General features: G+C 38.4%; 1 protein-coding gene across 2 annotated transcripts in view; it reads right to left on the bottom strand.

Annotated features, from left to right (window-relative positions):
* Window positions 1-1,110: 1,110 nt before the first annotated feature.
* LOC145771393 (glutamate--cysteine ligase catalytic subunit-like) overlaps window positions 1,111-19,493 on the bottom strand; it is a 30,162-nt gene continuing 11,779 nt past the window's right edge. The window contains exons 4-15 of one of the 2 annotated variants that reach the window (XM_082583153.1): window positions 18,845-18,910; window positions 17,817-17,933; window positions 16,585-16,643; window positions 14,601-14,806; window positions 14,176-14,306; window positions 13,681-13,799; window positions 12,770-12,882; window positions 11,923-12,120; window positions 11,491-11,656; window positions 10,249-10,316; window positions 9,605-9,725; window positions 1,111-7,719 (exon numbers count right to left, since the gene is read on the bottom strand). In XM_082583153.1, the coding sequence (XP_082439279.1) occupies window positions 7,490-7,719; window positions 9,605-9,725; window positions 10,249-10,316; window positions 11,491-11,656; window positions 11,923-12,120; window positions 12,770-12,882; window positions 13,681-13,799; window positions 14,176-14,306; window positions 14,601-14,806; window positions 16,585-16,643; window positions 17,817-17,933; window positions 18,845-18,910 (1,594 nt within the window). In that variant the 3' untranslated portion in view covers window positions 1,111-7,489. The remainder of the gene's footprint in view (window positions 7,720-9,604; window positions 9,726-10,248; window positions 10,317-11,490; window positions 11,657-11,922; window positions 12,121-12,769; window positions 12,883-13,680; window positions 13,800-14,175; window positions 14,307-14,600; window positions 14,807-16,584; window positions 16,644-17,816; window positions 17,934-18,844; window positions 18,911-19,493) is intronic. The other variant, XM_082583155.1, reaches the window with a different exon arrangement.

Below are 19,493 nucleotides of genomic sequence, written 5' to 3'. Positions count from 1 at the left end.
ACTTTTAGGAATTGTGAAATGGTTTTAGTAACCGGTACTCCAACTAAAACCAACAGCAAACGACCAAAATAGGTTAAAAAAGCAAAAAAATATATGTGATGACGTCACAATGACGTCATCAGTAAAATTATTTTGTGTTTATTTTGTCTCACTTATTTGTATGTGCTTTTTAAGTTAAAATATATAAAAATCAAATATGTAATTGCACAAAAATCACGTAAAAAGAGCTGAAACGTGATTTCTGGGGAAATCTCCGATTTAGGGGTGATCACGTGACCCAAAAAGTTGCGGCACCCACTAAAATCAAAGTTGGGTTGATCAACTGCAAAAAAACAACGTGTAACACGTTTAGCCTAAAGATTCCCCTAAGGGCCTGAACTATTCCCAGGTTTCTGTAAACTAACTCGCATTATAGCCTACATATCCTGCTCCATAACTTTTCCTTTACCATTAATTTCTACAGCGGCGCATTTATGGTTGGCTACAAACTACGGACGTGGACGCAGGGCCATTGAGAGGATATTTTGGGCCCGGTGCCATTCAGGACACTTTAAAAAAAGCGCAATAAGTTCCCATGCCCTTTGGAAATGTTCCGGGCCCTTAAAACCATCCTAGGTCCAAAAGTACCCCCTGGGCCCCGTCAACGCTACTGCCTAGGCGCTGTGTATGATAAAATAATTGTTATAATCACGGCAGTTAAAGATAATTCGGACCTGGTACCAGTATGATCTTCGGGATCAAAACCAAGATACTTTTAAGAATACGCGATGGTTTCTTCAAGTTTAAGGGCCCCAAAAATCATTCCAGGTCCAAAAGTACCCCGTCAATGCTACTGGTCAAAATATTCATGAAAATGCAACGTCTCCAAGCGAGTTTTGAATTGATTTATGTTTTCGGCTTGTTTTATAAATAGTTTTTTTTTTGGTTTGTAAATCTAACAAAATAGCTTGCAGTCCATAAGTAAGTCACGTGCGTGGTCAAAAAATTAAGAAAACCTCTGATCTCAGATCTGTTCCTTAGCGCATCACCAGAAAGCTTTGACCAAGCAAAAGTTTCTCAACGCTACATTGCAGTTCGTCCCTTGCAAATCAACAACCCCTAGGCTTGGAGTTGACCTGTAGCATATAATTTTAATTACGCCGATTGAAAACGCATTCAAATAGAATGTGCAGTAAAAATAATTGTTAGCATGCTTGGTATTTATTAGGATGTTTCATTTTTTCACGATTTTTGAAATTAAAAATGCTTGGGGTCTAATCAGATCGGATTTTGGCCACATACAGCCGACCCAAAATATTTTTTCGATCGGACGACTTTTAGAGGGTGCGCGACCCTCCCAAAGTTTGAAAATTTGAAGCGTGGGAAAATTTGCAGGAAGTATGCGATATCTCGATAACAAAAGGAGATAGGAAGACGGGCAAGGTGTCAACTTGTTCGGAATGGCCAACTTCCTATCTGCGCTTAATACATTTTACTACCCTATCTGCAACGGAAAAAAAGTTAATTGCGAAAAACTGTTTTTTTCATATTTTCGATGTTTTCTTCCCAGTTCTACAGAAGCAAAACCCTTCCAGTAACTGCAGTGATGACAAATGACATTTTTTACGAACAAAAGGTTTTGTTAAATGCACTTTGATCTAACAATGCAGGTGGACGACTTGTAGAATATTATACTGTGCTTTTTAAGTTTTCAGAACTACATTCTTGTTCGAGTTTGTAGTAAGAAGATTTGTTAGTTATAATGTATAGGGTTGTTTTGAGAAGCTCCCGTTGCAGATTGAGTCGATGTCATTCGCCATCTGCTGGTATAATTTACCATGGATTGTCATTGCAGGTGTTAAGATTTAAGTATTGGCTATTTGTACCCAGAAGTAGTTAGTTCAATTGCTATTATGCCAGAAACAAGACTTGACACCAGTGAGACATTACAGAAATTTGAAAAGCTGCCAGGGAATGTACTACCCACAAACATAAGCGTTTTTCACCCCTACATTTTTTTATGCAAGCAATGCAGTGAAACGAATCCCAAGTTCTTTAAGAAGCCTCCATGTTTTGCTGATGTCAAGGGACAGTTGATAAATGATATAGTTCATGTTTGGGTTAGTGCCAGCCTTCCGGTGATAAGCATCATTCGAGTTGAGACCAGGTTAAAACTGCTCATAAACAAATTTAAGGCAATCAAGAAAAGAAAACAGCCACAGACGGGAGCGACAGAAGGTATATTCCATGAGCTGTTTGATATCTGCAAGTGTAAATGTGCCATTCCATCACAGGTGAAGTTTTACAACGGCAGACTTTCTTGTAGCTGTCAATGGATGCACCGTATCCCAGAAGAGGAGGTTGAGTTTTTGCAAGATCAAAGTTCTGCTAGAAAGATGTTTATTACTGCATCTCGCGACAGATCTTTTACTTTAAGGGTAAAAAAATAGATTGAGTCATCAGAGTTCTTACCAGCAAAAGTTACCAAGTGAAGATGAACCATCTTGCTCTTATTCAACCAGCTCAGAAACTTCCAGCCTGGTAGCACAGGAGAGGCTAAGGCGAAGACCTGCAGATATGATTACACCTGATATAACCGTTTCCAGCAGTGAGTCTTCGGAAGATGAGACACGAGGCTTAATTCTTGATCCTGATTTCGCCAAGACAGCAGTAACAGGTGGCAAGATGTACACAAAAAAACGAAAAATTGCCGTAAGTTCTTTAAGCTGTATGTTAGCTGACCGGCGAAACACTTCTACTCGCCAACAATCTGACCAGTTGCTTGCATGTGCTGGTGACGATATTGCTGCCTCACCGACTACCATGTATAGATGTAGGGAGAAAACAAGAAAGCTGTGTTTAGAAAAATGTGATGATGACATCTCTGTTTCCGATTTCCTGCAGCTTCATTATGATGATCGAAATGTGAATGGTATGGATCGTTATGTGTTTTTGGTTCAAACGCATGATCGAGCAAAGAACAAAACTATGGAAAAAGTTATCGGAGTAAAGTCTTTTCTCAAGGAAATTTCTGTTAATAGGCTAGTGAAGCTGTCTTTAATGCGATTATTGGTGCATGTGGTGCATTTAAGCAATGCTGAAGAATAATCATTAAGTGTTACATGCCGGCAGTAATTTTTATTCTTGGGTAACATGCCCGAATTTTCGTTCTACATGATGTTGCTTATTTGTTTTGCTTTCACTGGTCATGACTGGGGGATCCATGTTCCTGCGTTTGAGTACCTCTAGTCCGCAAGTATTGTACATACTGTTGAATTTATGATTTTCTTCGCGTTCACATGGTGTATGACTCTTGATTTGCACAGCCACGTCAATGTCAACTGTTTTGTTTAATTACTCTGTGTTGGTAGCTTATGCTGAAACGTTTACATGTGAGAGACACTGTGCGATAGGAGATGATGGTATTCTAAGCCAATCGTGAAAGGAAGTCCATTGTTGTGTAACATTCGATGCACACTTGTACCCTATGCCATAGCACATGTTTGTTGCTCTCTATAACTTGTAATCACTGTAGTTACTGGTTCCAAGGGTTTTGCTTCTGTAGAACGAAACATCGAAAATATGAAAAAAACAGTTTTTTGCAATTAACTTTTTTTTCGTTGCAGATAGGGTAGCAAAATGTATTAAGCGCAGATAGGAAGTTGGCCATTCCGCACAAGTTGACACCTTACACGTCTTCCTATCACTTTCTGTTACCGAGATATCGCATATTTCCTGCAAATTTTCCCACGCTTCAAATTTTCAAACTTTGGGGGGACCGCGCACCCTCTAAAAGTCGTCCGATCGAAAAAATATTTTGGATCGGTTGTTTGTGGCCAAAATCCGATCTGATTAGACCCCAAGCATTTTTGATTTCAAAAATCGTGAAAAAATGAAACATCCTAGTATTTATGCTTGCAATTAGTGTTAAAACAAGTTTGCATAAAAATGACACTCTACTATGCTAAGCCGCTAATCCGTGACGAGAAAATAAACTATGCTCAACCAACGTTAAATATCGGACATGCAACATAAATGAATATTTGACGTAAAATGACAAGTTTTGCAATCACTGCACTTTGCAAAACGTATACAGACTGACGACAGAAAATCCAGATTCGTCCTTGAATAGAATTTTCAAATGAACTTTGGAACACATTGAGTAAATCCTAGAGTCTCTCACCAATGTTTGGCTTCGCAAACCTTCAAACTTAAGGATTTGAAGATTTGTGAAGTGAGTAAAGTCAATGTTGATGAAACTCCGTGAAGAGACGCAAAACTCGTTCAGCATTTGAGCATTCAGCGAATATTTTAACTGAATACACTTCTCAAAACGGCAGGCCGTATCAACAGGACAAAGAAGGAACAGAATATAAATACCTTTATACTGTAGCCTAGTATACATACAAGGTTTCAATTATATATTTTGCCTACTGAATCGCTGATATTTGTTTTGCTTGAGAGGGTTGAAGAGAGCGGGCGAAGTGCGAAGAGAAACCAAACAAATTAATGCAAAGTGACACACGAAGAGACTTCAAATTGATATTCACAACTGTACCATAAAAACAACGATATAATGTCACTACTCATAACTACATCATGGAACATCTTCCAGTGACATACGTCGTGCCAGATACAATTACACAAAGTTTCAGATGGGTTTTGCTTCCTGTTGATAATCTCGTACATGTCAAACATCGATCATATAGAAGCAATTCTACGCAACTGTAGTTGGAAGGCATAATGCGTTGTTGTGCCGTAAGACACAGCGCAACAGTAATTACACGGCACTGTGTGCGTACATGTCATTGAACGCTGATGACCGAGCTTCATGGAATTCATTCGAGACTAACACAACACTAATCAGTGCACAAGCACGGCTTAAGATATTGGCATGACTTCCTCTTTCATATTGTAGTTATAAGCTTGATCGAATGTGCAATTGATTGAGAATAGTTCTCCCGTGATTTTGGTAGACCTAATATGCGCCATTTTGTCGAAAATGACTTTTTTGCATTTTTTTACGTTTAAAGACTTCATGCATCTCCTGACAAAAATTTGTGCCCCAATGTAGTATGGTTTTCAAGATAATTGGTGGGTAAAACCTAACATATTATAATCTGTGCAAGAATAATTTTCTGAAACCTAACATATTCATTTACTCCAATCACGTAACAGGATATCGTCACGTGACAGCCATAATTTCAGAAGCAATTGCAGCAGGCTATTTCACAACATCTTACATCTCTTGAGTTGCATGAAGCGGATTTAAAAGCGTTTGATAAAGTAGATTGGGCAAAAATGTTGTCAAGCACTAATTAAGCTTAATTATGTAGGCTAGCCTAAAAATGTCCATCCAAACACACTAGCTTTTCTTTTCATTAAATGCCGTATCATTTACGTCTCGCCGATCAGTTTGATTTTTCGTAGCCTACTGGTGTACTGATGGCTTAGTTGACTTTACGGTACACTAAATAACTTAGCTTGCATATGATTATTAAGATTGTAAAGCAGAGGCTCGGGGCCGGGAGTACGCTACTCAGTGTGTTTGGTCATTTTTAATCAACCGTCCCAGATGCTGTGCAGCCAATGTAGTACGGTAGCCTTAAATCAGGGGTGACGAACCTTTTTGCGGTCGCGGGCCACTTTGTCAATTACACATGAGTTATCGGGCCACACAACTTAGCGCTTGTCAAAATTCTATGTCGTCATAGATTGGAATCGACCAAAAATACAAGGTGAAGTTGGTGAATAGTGTTTAAACAACTTTGCCTTATAGCTTTCCTATTTTCTAGCTTTAAACCTTGAAAGTTAGTGTTTAGGGCAAGAAAATAGCAAAGGAAAGGTGTACCAGTGAATGCATAAAACAGCTTTGACTTTGAGATGTCTTTTGTCTTTAATGATTGAGCGATTGTCAAATCGTTTTGCGGGCCTCACAAAACTCATTGACCGGCCGCATGCGCCGCAGGTTCGTCACCTCTGCCTTAAATGAAGGCATGGTTATTAAGTAGGCTACCAGCAACTAATTTTGAGTCAGCGATAGCCTTTAACCGAGCAGGCTTTTGTGATATCAGCAAAGTCATCTAGAGATTACAGTGATAAAATGATACACAGTTCTGGGAGAAATCCAGAGGCTTACCGGTACTTTAGGTTTGATTTAGGCTTACAAAGCCAACATAGTGTGGTCAAAGTCAACATTTAGCTTATATGAGGCTTTATCATACAAAAACATAACATTAAATAAGCCAATAAGGCGGTTAAAGTTAACATCGAGAGTATATATTAGGTTTTATCATACAAACCTAATACTTTTTTTATAACTAGTTATCTGGCAAAACCAAATATAAGCCATATTTTAATAAACAAACAAAAACCTGGCTCAAATTTCATTCTTAAAAATTTTGTTTGGTTGTCCGCTCCAGCCTTCCAAAAGTCAACTTCGAGTGTTTTACCTTGTTAATTTTACAGCTATAAACACAAAAAGTCGTTTATCTAGAAAACTTGAAAATGGCGGATATTAGGTTGTGACAAATCACGGGAGAGCTGATAATGTTTGCAAATGGCAGGCAAAAATTCCAGTAACAATCGGTAGTTGAAAACGCTTTGTCGCATGGTAAATTAAAAAAGGTAGTACAAGGTTAAATTCAACTGGCCTCGTTGATTGTTGAAATATTGTGACGTTTTTCGTCAACCTACAATATCATGGGTTGCGATATCTGCAGGGAGTGTAATATGATGTTGGAACATATCCTGATTACAGCAAAGAATGTAACCAGGGTGTGTGGAAAACGATCATGCCAAACATGATAGTGCGTTTTTCCCCAAATGCATCCGGTCATTATGTTAATGAGTGGGCGTAGGATCTTGACTACAACTGTACTAATAGCTACGACATAAGCACAGTTGGCAAAAGCGATAGAAAACCTCGTTTGTCAACTCATTGTTTGCTGTTTATTCAGCATGTTACTACATGAGACTTGCCTTTTAAAAGTTCTTGGATTGAGCATTGTCGTAAGAACAACAGATGAGATGAGTGTTCAGCAGCTACAGTGCGTAGATGCTAACAACTGAAACCCATTAAAAATAAAGCGTCGGGCACATGACAAGTACCCCACTAACCGACCTGCATTCGTCTTGTGCCGGCTAGATTTCTCTCAGAGGTCTGACTGATGGTAAGTGCATATTTGCAAAGGTAGCTTTATGAACTAGTATTCCAATCCAACCAACCATAAAAACTCAAGTAATTCACATTTTTTGAATGTTAGGCTATTTAACAATTTTTAACTGTTGGCTAGCTGAGACTGTAGTGTAAGCTCTAAATCTAAAACGATAAAAAGAAAACATCACTTTGTGTCCTTAATTGTCTAATAGATATGAAAATACCCAGAAAAAGCGGTGTTAAAAACACTCAAGCATAAATTACATCTGCTACAAACCATGTAACCCCATCAAATGTTATTAGGCTGTTGAAAACAGTTCAAAACGATGCAAGAAGCGAGGATGGTCGTCATCAGCCGTCAGAATGATCACTTAAAGTGTCCACGTTGACTGGAGCAACATATTCACTTTTATGCTTTGGTGAGCCAAACAACTGGTGGCACTTCATCTCTCCTTTCTCAATTTGATTGCATCTCACCAGCAAGTCATAAGCGATCGTGTCAGTGACCACAGAGTCGTTTTTATAGTCCGGATGTGTTCGAACGAAATGTCGCATCCACTGTGCTGCTGTCATGTACTCGCCTGCAAACGACATTTTTTTTTCAATATTTTTGTTGTTTCAAAGTTGATCTAACATCTTTATGATTTCACAAACGTAGATGTAAACATTTAAACAACCTGTTTTAGCCTGATGCTGCGAGTTCGCTGTGGTATTAGCGATTTGCACTAGCTTTCGGAACATCCACTTAAATACTTAGCTACTAGATACATGGTGGCTGGTTCGATTCCTCACATGCGGAATCTTTTTTGCAAAACAAATCATTGCCAAAGGACTTCATAGGATCATAGCCATCAGAAATGAAGACATGCCAATGATCACTTCTCTCGGAAGTGCAAATTCTTAATATCTTACTTGATAAAATAAATTGGAGCCAGCAATATATTCATAGTTTTAAAGGATATGTTATTTTTTTGAAACTATAGGGTGAACAGAAAGTCCTTGGACTTTCTGTCATGTTATGATTAAAAATTGAATGTCACTTATATGCTTTTTAATCTGCTAAATATCTTGTTAAACTCTCAAAAATTTAGGTCCAATTGTAATAGTGAGGCCTAAAATGAGCCAAAGAGAAGCTATCACTCAGTTCTATCGCGTGGGGAAAACCAACTCTGAGATCATTAAGCACTTTAAAGTTACCAAATCAACAGTTTACTATGTTGTGAATAGATTTAAGGAACTTGGTACATCTGAAGATCGTCATAGGAGTGGAAGACCTCGCACTGTTCGAACAAAAAAAGTGGTTAAGGCTGTTTGAGAAGGGGTGAGGAGTAACCCAGATCCATCCGTCAAATGGCCAAAGACATGAATGTGAGCAACACTTCAATGAGAACCATTGTGGAAAAGGATCTTCAGTTGTCTCCTTACAAGACGAGAAAACGGCAGTTCCTTACACCTCTCCAAAAGCAAAAGAGACTTGAAAGAGCACAGATTCTTCTCAGAGAACTGAAGACAGGCATTACAGGGCAAGAGATCATTTTTTCAGACGAAAAACACCATAATTGCAGCTCAGTTCAATAATCAGCATCATAGAATTTATGCAAAGCCTTCAGATCTAGATCTTCTATTAGATTCTGGGGTATCTGCTTGACTCGAAGACCCATGGTCTCTTCGAAGATTCCCGTTGCTGGGAATTCCTTTTTTATTGCTGTATTTATTGTACTATATTTACCTACAACGAAATAAATCAATCAATCAATCAATTCAGCAGATAATAAAAATTCTGTGAGAACAGTTTACGGCCGTCAAAAACCGTTTTCTGTCATGGTGTGAGCCGCCATCTCCAAAACTTGGAAATCTCCTCTGATTTTCATGGAACAAGGGGTTAAAATCAATTCAGATCGCTACGTCAACGATAATTCGGTTCCACCCCTTGAAGAGATGAAGAAACACTACAAAGATCAGCCATGCACATTCCAACAAATGATGCACCATCCCACACCTCAAGACTCAGGACTAGTGCTCACGTCAACTTCCAAGGTTATGGAACAAGGAAATGCGGCTTCGCTCATCACCTGATTTGAATCACATGGACTTTTGTGTGTGGTCGTTATTGGAGGCAAAGGCCTTGTTCCTGGAGCATACCCAAGTGTTGATGCTTTGAAGCAATCACTCCTGCGGGAATGGGCCACCCCACGATGAGCTTCGGTCGAAAACTTCCGACAAACGATTGAGAGAGTTATCAAAGTGAAGGGCGGCCGCATTGAAAATAAAGAAACTTATTCCTAGTATTGTAAGCTCTCGTTGTGATACCTTTTTGATGAAGTTTTATTTAATTTCTATTAATAAATCGTTTATAAGTTGGACCAAGGAGTTTTTGTTCACCCTGTATACAGGAAAAGATCAATTTCTAAACAATGGAATCAATTTTCGTCTTAATTAACTCTTTTGGTAACCCGGATGTATTACCTGATGCTCTTTTGCTGATGAGGTTCAAGTATTCGCTGATGCTGCATCTTGCTTGGACTCCAACCTCCACACTGTCCAAGTAACGTCGGATTAATGGAATAAATCCGGAAAAGACATCAGCCTGTCAGAAGGAGGAGCAGATTTAAGAAAGCAATTAAGTGACGAATAGTTTGCTAGCTTCCGATCACACTTTTCTCAACGCAGTTATCTTTTCATAAACATGGTTATGATGAGTGGGTGTACACTGTACTGTACAGTATACACTACAGGATATTATACGAGGAAGGACCAGTAGAGTGTTTCATATTCAACAAAATAAACGGAACAGTCTATAATCTGTACTGGTGGTTTTCTGCCATTTTTGAAATGGCAAACACGTTTAGATTGGATGAGCTGGTAGAGATGATGACCACTAACCCAAGGGTTCTCTTACGGGGGTAAATTTTATCTTTGAAGGGAAAATATTAAAAAAAAAAAATCAGACTACACAACAAATGTTGAAAATTTATCTGAGAAATCTGATGAGGGTTAATATACTTTTGGAAAATCGAAAGGGCTGAACGGGAATAAAAAGATTGACAACTTCTGCATTAGCCAACTTCTGCATCTAACATCTTGGGGAACACAGCACAAAAGCATCCTACCTTTCCATTGATAATTGTGTCGATGGACATCTCTCTGCAACAAGCATCGTTCGTCGCATCGAGGTTATCTGCAAACGAAACCTCTGATTAGGAAATCAAGGTTGGGTGCATCATCACTGAAATCGACCGATTAGGAAAATTAATTTGTGGACTTTTTTCAGCTTAATTGGCCGCTTAAAGAACCACTGTTGGTGCTTCTAGGCCTGAGAAAAGTATTTCGTTGCTGCTACTGTATTAGAAATTGTCGAAAGTTTAAAAGCATGAAAAAAACGCATTTGAAGATACATGAATTGGTTGTAACACGTTTTAAATTCATTTCTCAAAGAGCTAGAGTCACGACATCAAACAAAAAAGCGGAACAATTTCAAAAGCACAAACATGAACGAAACCATCTATGAAAATTTTGGACTCATGACAGTTCTTGTTAATAGCGACAATCTTCTGTTACCAACCACGTTTGTGTAACGTCAAAACACTTTCAAGCGACGCATCCACAAAACAATAGGCCAGTGGTTGTGCAGCATCATCATGTTTCAAAGAAACAGCACTTGTGATCGCTTACTTTCCTGCCGAATGACAAGCACTATTGCAGCAGTTCTTTCTATGTTTCAGTGGTGAGTATTTGTTATGTCATTGACAACAGGTCTAAGATACCGTAGAATAATCTCTTAGCAAAACTTGCCACCAGTAACTGTTTGTATTAAATTTTCAAGGATATAGCTTATTTTGTGAGTAGGTTTTCAAAGACTGTACAATGGCAGAAATTCAATGATTACCAAGTCCGGAGGCGGATATATTGATGCCAAAGCTGAAAAACCTTGGTGAGCAATAAAGTGGGACTGCAGCAACGCTGTCTTACATGTGGTCTGCAAACTATCTTAAACCAACCATTAATCACTCTGGTTGTTAAGTTGAAAGCAAAGACACAGTGAAATGAAGCACCAATGGTTAAAAAACCGTCGAGTGCAGTCGATCGGTTTGAGATCATTTCTCCGTTCAACTTCAACGAGACAATTTAACATCTTATAAACAAAGCATCAACATTCGTTGGCGCTCTCGCAATACGAGAAACAAGAGACGTTGGATAGATAAGCGAACGTTTTGAAGTGGCACTTTCGATGGCCGGGTTTAAGGTCAGCGGTTCAAAACCTGTGCACACGTACCAACTCAAACCGCTAGGATTGAGCTTCAGAAAAACTTTTTATGATTTTTAAGATTCTCTATTTATCCCATTCTACTCACCAGCAGAGCAAGGGCCGCCATTAGGCAGCCTCTCTCGCTCAGACGACGCAGAGCAGAGCTGCACACAGCAAGCCGGGGTGCTGCTTGTTATTACATTTTGACGGAAATAGAACTTCTCTGTGCTGGCCGCGTTGTTCTTCTGCGCTCTAATCATGTTCTTGTCAACCTGTTGGTAAGCAAAGACACCGAATAATCGGTAAATTTTGGCATGACTAAGCAACATGAAAATGTTGCCGCCAATTGACCTTTTATTCAAAAATCTACAAATGAGTCAGCATGATATGCAAAACGACGATGAATCAGCAGATTTTTAAGTCACGAGCTTGAATACGTTAAAAAACGTTTGTACACAGATTTGTATGTTTTCGTACACGGAGAGTGAGTATTCAAATTGAATTAATTATTAACTCCGTCACGCAGTCGAATACTCACACAAGAGACAGGCATAAGAAAATCAATCTTGTAGGTCAAAATGACGCGAGTAAGGAGAACGATAAAAACGACAAAGGCAGCATTTTCGAAATCAGTCAATTGTGCCTCGCAGACCCGGAATTCCACCCTCCATCCAATCGGGGATCCAGGAGGTGGGGGCTTGAACCTCATCGACTGCCAGTTTGTTGACTGGATGTTCTGTAAATTTTGTTAAGTTGGAAGATTACTAACCATACAAGAGGAACAATGAAAGAAATATAATCACCATGGAAAAACATGGCTAGCTATTCTATGACTATACAGTATACACTACGACGGTTAAGGCACTCTAACAATGATATTCTTGAAATGCAAATTTTAAAGATTGCATTTCCTAACCTCCCAACAACCTCTCAATAAAAGTTGACGAAATATGAAATGATAGTGCGACAAGAATAGTAAAAACGGTTCACTTGTACTTGATGTCATCAACGAATTGTTTGAACTGGTGCTTTGCAACTCAGCAGAGCTATCTGGATTGGTAATGACCCAGACAGCAAAATCCGTCATTGTTGAATCAATGTAAAAATGACGGATTTTGCTGTCTGGGGCATAATTTCGGTGTCGATCCATTTGCGTTCCTAATCAACTGCGCATGGCCCAGACAGCAAAACCCGACATTTTTACATAAATGACGAATTTTTCTGTCTGGGAAATACTGTGCTAAAAAGATCAAATTTATATCGATAAATAACACCCAATGCCGCACATAACCACCACCTTTCTATAAAATCCTCGTTCTTTAAACAAAAAGCATTACATCAATTTAACGTAACTGAATGTCGAAGTTTATGTTAAGCATGTTAACCTCAAAGTGTTCTGTAGTGACGTCGTCATCAAGATTGATTCGCTTCGAGAAGAGAGTCAAAGGATCACGAATCCACAAGTGACCGATATGTTGGGCGAGTAGTTCATCCACACCTGATAGATTACACGGGGAGTTATAGAAGGTGCTGCTATAAATGCCTTTCTGGGTTAGGGCAGTAATTTTGATTCAGAAAAGCTGCCGCTATTCACAGGACAGGGAGAACCACAGCTAAACGAACGATTTTCAGCCAAGTTTTTGATTCATTACATATTTTGCTTTTTTTGCAAGAGAAAACTCAATAGCCGTTAAGGTATCAGATCAACGTAAACAGAGAGATCAGAAACGGAAGAACTGGAAACCTTTGTCATCCAGAATGCTGAAACTAGCAATTCAGACCTTTTCTATGCTGATTCAATGTGTGCAGACGCGAAATCAATGCAAAAAAGGGTTGATTTGTTTCGGGTGTCTTTATTCCTTGTTAGGTACCGGTACTCGAATCAATCTGCCTATGTTAAGGTGTAGCTTCCCTTTGCTTCAATTGTAAATAAAAGGCCACGATAACTGTTTAACCTTCCTTGACAGGAAAAATTGTGTGCTGACCATTGATCAAAAGCTTTTGTTGATTAACATTTTAATACTATATGTTAAAACTATGACTGCAATGTTCAATGCAGTTTACGCGTGACTTGACAAGCTCAGTCGAGCACGACTGGCAAAACTCAATTTATCAACATCATGATGAGAACGAAAACGTCAATTGGTAGGTGTCGTAACAAAACAGTTCGAAATGCTGGCAGTTTTGCAATAATTTCATCTCTCAATGTGGACATCGCAAAAGAATCGATTTCGCGATATCTTGGCTTATTCACATCGAAAACAAATACAAAAATGGCGAGACTGATTGTAAGAACCTGCTTCGAGTAAAACGGACTTTGCTTCTTCGTTAATCTCCAAGTCGATGTCGTTGAAAACCTTAGAATTACTTTCCAAGTAACTGTCGATGGAGTCGTAGCGAGATTTGCGGATTGTCCTTGAATGGAGATGATCGCAGTTCAGAAACTGTTTGAGGACTTGAGTAGAGCAACGTGTGCAAAAATTAACACTACGATGAATTGTATTGTACACTATAGAAGATTTTTTTTCTAACCACTGACGTAAGAACGAGTGCTCAATGCTCATTAAACCATGTTTAGTAACAGAACCCCAGCTGCAAGTAAACAATTTCAACTAAAGTTCGTCAAGCAGCAGCTAACTAGATACGGCAGGCGATGAGGGAAAGCGAAATATGGTTGTTAGCAGGTTGCCATAAATTAAAAAGCATTCACAGCTATGTATTGCACGTTGAAAATAAACAACTTTCAAAAGTATTACATTATTTTGTTGCCAAGATTTTACAAGTAACTTACTTGCTAGTTTTTGAACCCAGGCCCCTCTCGTCTCTTGTACGATCGTCCACACTATGAGCAATCACTTGCCATCGGGCGTCTATGTCCGATAAGTAACCTTTGTATATCGGAGCTGCCGCACTCAACGCTAGCTAAAAATCAGAGAACAAGTCTGAGCCGTTGGTGCGGGATGAATGGTTATAGTCGACTAATGTATGTCGTGTGAGATTACCACAATGACAACGAAAGTGAGCAGTAGACGGAACAGTATGAGAAACAACGGCAGTCTGCAGGTGCAGGCTATTTCTAAAGTTTAAATATTCACGTGGCAAACGTGGTAGGTATTTCACTATTACGTGGTCCACCATGCGTAGCCGTAGCTGAAAGCGAAATTTTGCTTAAACCCAAAAAGCTCTTTTGAAAACAAAAAACACAAGCAAACTTACCATAATAGGACAAACTGGGGCAAGTTGGTCATACAACAGTTTCGCTTCATTAATGTTGCAAGCCTGAAATGTCAGCTGAAGGCAACAGTTCCCCATGCCGAATCCCATGCAGTCCATGTATATATGATCAGGCTTAGCAGCAGCGTCCGATTCGAGATCATTGAACTTTTCAATGAATGGGGAAGGGGTATTTGTGTCTTTAAAAACTGAAAGTAAAAGTAATTTTGAAGGCCTCGTTTTCGGCCAAGGTAAAATAAAGCCAGTAAGACAACCAGACATAACAATCGCTTTATTCCATTAAAAAATTGAATAAGCTATCATATTTGTGCAAACGAAATGGAAGGTCAAGCACATCTAGTTCCGAAGATAAAGTTTAGAAGCTAGATTCTATGCCAAACTCTTATTGTTTTACCTTTAAACAATCGCCATCAATTGTTTTGATGGTGTTCAAAGTAAAAGATGCCTCACTGAATGTACTGGCCTTCCGTTCCTTATACGGTGCAACAAAATTTTAAAATTCGGGAAGCGGTGATGAAATTTAATAAGTATAAGAATTTAAATTTCAAAGTGAACTGGTAATTTAAAAAAATTCTTGAGTTTTTTGGAGATAGGGCAATGGATAAACGTGTTGTGGTACTCTAGCGGCCTGGAACAGAACAATAGTACATCGTTCAGAATAGTTTTACCCAGTGACAAGCTGTAAGAATACTAGATGATGATGAGGCATGCAAGAATGTTTCGGTAATTTCCATATACGAAACTGCATAAGCATCACTATTGTTTAAGCATTACCGCCTTTTGGAAAATGTCCAACTAACTGATCCAAATACATTCACCACAACCAAGTAACAAACAAGCTTTTGTTTCTCGGCAGTCGAGTGTAGCAAGAATTAACAGCCATAGACACGTTATTTCACCCCACGTTTTGATGAAGGCGACAGTTTTCGCGCGTTTTTTGTCATCCGTCAAAGGATTTATTTGCTCAATGACTTATTGCTTTTTATCTTTTCTTGCAGTTGTTGATTTGTCCTAACCTCAGCAAATGATTCTTTTTAGTCATTGATTCAACGTCTGATTTATTTAAGTGGATATTTGCTTTAACCGATTTATTGTCTTTTTATTTTTTTTGCAATTGATTGATCTATTGGTTTTCATCCTGACACTCCAATATCATCTTTAAGTCAATGGTGAGTGGAATGCATGTGATTTACCATCACAGAAAGCAAATGCTGTCCTTTATGTTATTTAAACGTCGGTCAACGTTTTGTTTGCAATTCTGGACGTGTGCATAGAAATCACGAGTTTAACCATTGAATAAAAAGGAGAAAGTGCATAACCACAAATAAGCATACACCCAGCGAGCAAATCAGTTTTTTGTCTGCAGATGTTGAATCAATGTAAAAGAGACTGATTTGATGGTTAGACACCAACAATGAGGTATGCCATAGCCTTACAGCAATATGTGTTGGCACAACACTCAATCAAATGGAAGGAATTAAGAAAAACAGATGTAAATGCGATTTACAATGACGATATTTTTGCCTTGCTGCAAAGCAAAATCACTTCAGAGATTTTAACTATTTCATTTGTTCTGAAAGGTGATCACTGATCAGTCAAAATATGTGAAATGTCTTGGCTTGTTTTCCGTTTCAAATTTTTACCAAGCTACAATACGCACAAGATGAAAGTTTGCCGCATATGATCAATCCCCAAAACTAATTTCGTTGCTAAAGACTAAATATTTGGCGTAGTGATTGATATCCAAGAAATTTTCTAAAACTAAGTGAAAAATCGACTAGTTCCGCTTTCTGATGTCAAGACTTTGCCAAGATTAGCAAAGCAAATCGTTTTTCAAGAAACATTCCAGACAATTTCACTACAGTATCTTCGCTCCTTTCACTGAAAGGTAAAGGTTGCACAATTTACATGTAAAACAGAAGTAAGTAGCGTAACATGTAGAGATGTTTCAACATAACAAACTAACTTGGAATGTTTATGGCAACTTTTTCTCCTCTCCTCTTTCGGATATTCCTTGTTAGATATCTGAAAAAAAATTACAAAATTACCGTTAACTAACGAATAATAAAAGCTCCGTATAGTCCAGATAGTTATTCACAAACCTGGCGGTTTTTCTATCCGAAACAGGAAATTCACCGATTCAGGAATCAATTTGTAAACTTGCGCAAATTTGAAATGGGGACCGTTAAACCAACATTTAAGTGGAAAAATTGCGACAGCAAAGCGCACGCGCAGTGGCATGTCATAAAGAAGGGGCTTTATATTAACTTGAAAGCATTCATCGGTTATGTGACGTCACCATCACTATCTGCATTCACTATCTAATGTCGCGTGGGCCTTTGAGACAAAAAACCTTGAATATTTTAATACAGACAAACTCTGTAAAAGCTTGCAGCTTACAAAATCTATATCGCAAATTGAAGTTCATAACCTAGCTCTTGATACCCGTCCTAAAAACAAACAAAAGATTATATAAAAAAACATCTTGATCAGGTGAGACTAGAAATTTTCTTGTTCGTGTTTTGTGTCTATGAGAAAAAGTATTACCGCAGATCAAAAATATGGCCCTGGTTTAGTCGGTGACATTTCTGTTTAGCGATGCTCTTGTGGTTGCTGTGTAAAGCAGAGAGTTCCAGATTTTTCAACGTTTAATTATATTAATTTATTTAATAATTAATATAGAAGAAAACTTATGAGGGAAAGTCAGTGCATCTCAATAGAGTTTTTGGCATTACAGGTGAAAAAACATTCACGTGCTGAATGCTGATGTAAGCAGGGGCTCCGGACACTTTCTGAGAGTGGGGGGATAATTTTAGCAGGAGCGAGAATAATGTTTTTGACACCGACAGAGGGCTTATTGGATTATCGAATTACATATACTTCTGGGAGGTCGCCCGTCAGACCCTCCTTCGCATTACTGAAAGCTTCAGTTTCTTATACAGCGTCTTAGGCGGCATGTTTCGCGCCGAAGGCACAAAATCTTTGCTTTTCAGCTCAATTTAAAATCAAAAAATTATTTCAACAAATCTGAAATCGCGAGCACAAGCTCTTTAACATTTGCCACATTTTTTGAAGATTTGAGACAATTTCGACTGGAAGAGGGGACCAGTATCCATCTCAGTATTCTTCCTTGACTCAAAGGCCAAAAATAAGCCAAACTCAGATCAGAAAAATGTTAAAATAATGAAGAATGCTCACGGGAATCTTGGATGACTGCTGATGGCCTGGTCCGGGAAGAACAGAGAGCGAGACACCGGGTTTGATTCAGGGCCTTCTATTGGATATGAAGGATGCGTAAAGTCAAAGCATCCCAACCTATACAAGTATTTAAAACATATTTAAATATGATATCGCATAAAACGTTGTGCATCAAACTTTCAACCCAAAAACTACAAGTGGCTGGCGAAGGTTTTTAAAATGGTCTTCAAGTCAGCAGTACTTTAGCAAGATCCTTTAATGCAGTGGTTCTTAATAACCTTTTTCTGACAAATTGTAAAGTTTGTATAGTTCGCGCCCCTCCATGAAAAAGGGTTGACGCTGCCTAGAGGAGTCTACCCCCCTGGTTAGGAACCACTGCTTTAATGCCTTAAAGGCGCACTGCAAGAAAAACACATGGCTTTTGTATTCGTAGATCTTAATGAAATAAAGCGTTTTTCAACAATTTTGATGTAAATGATTTTGATTAGTCAAAATTTTAATCACAAGACGTCACAAGACACATAGCGCCATACGGTGGTCGATTATCGTTTTGTTATATTTACCAAACAGAAAGATATACCAAGAAGAACTTTCAAAAAAGATAAAATGTTAATACTAAAAAATCACCAAAAAAAAATTAATTTTTTCTCTTCCGGCCCCCTTTAACCTATAATACAAATGAACGGCTTAGATTGCAAACGGTTTGTTGCAATGAAGTACCAGGAAATATGTTTGCTCAGGGTCATTTCAAAGTTTACAACTATTGACGATCAACGCTGAAACACCAAGTGCTGTAACTTCAGCAAATAAACATAATTCTTGAAACGGGTTCACAAAAAATCTAATTAATTCCAATTGAAATATTTCGTGAATATAATCTTAAGCGTTTAAGTCTAGTGTCGCTGATAAACGTAATGGCCTAATTGTTTAACGTCGCTGATAAACGTAATGGCCGAATTGTTTAACAACATATTATATAGCAATAGCATGAATGATAAACTGATTCTCAACAGCAAAAAACATCTAACCTGGGAAAGACTGTTAAACTCATAATTTCTTCATCCGGTCGAAGAAGTTCTTGCACTTCCTTTCTCCTGAAATAAGTCTGATGCTGAACAGCTCAAGAGCATTTGGTTGAAAACCTCACCAGGTGAGACTTCAACTAACAAAAAATCAGTGTTTGTAGGAAAAAATCCAATTCAGTGACATTAAAATTATCAGCAATGGCTTCATCAGCAAAAAAACTTAAAAAGTCACAGTAACCGGACACCATTATTACAACATAGCAAAAGCCAGGTAAGTGACAACAGGCAATGCAAGATGATTTATTGAGGCAAAAATATCAGTTTAAAATGCAAAGGATTTTGGTTGTGTTAAAATAAAATCCTGATTCTGCTGGTGAACTCACAACTATAGAGAGGTGTCGAGTGTCGACTAAATGAATCTACGAAGCCATAAAAAGGATATATATATAATTAATTTAACATGACTTCATTGTTACTTATGTTGCACAATTTTGACGTCAACACCGGATTTCCGTCTTTTCTACATCGGCGTAAATTCTTTACTTTTGCGGACAATGCGCCATTTAAGGCGAGAAATTTCTGCATTTCCACCTTTGAGTGGTGCCCACAGTAGCCCAATTATATATTTTCAATGTTAGAAATACCATAATGG

This window comes from Aplidium turbinatum, chromosome 5 (genome assembly GCF_918807975.1).
Source record: "Aplidium turbinatum chromosome 5, kaAplTurb1.1, whole genome shotgun sequence".
In the NCBI taxonomy this organism is placed as follows: Eukaryota; Metazoa; Chordata; class Ascidiacea; order Aplousobranchia; family Polyclinidae; genus Aplidium; species Aplidium turbinatum.
This window is presented reverse-complemented; position numbering and strand designations above follow the sequence as displayed.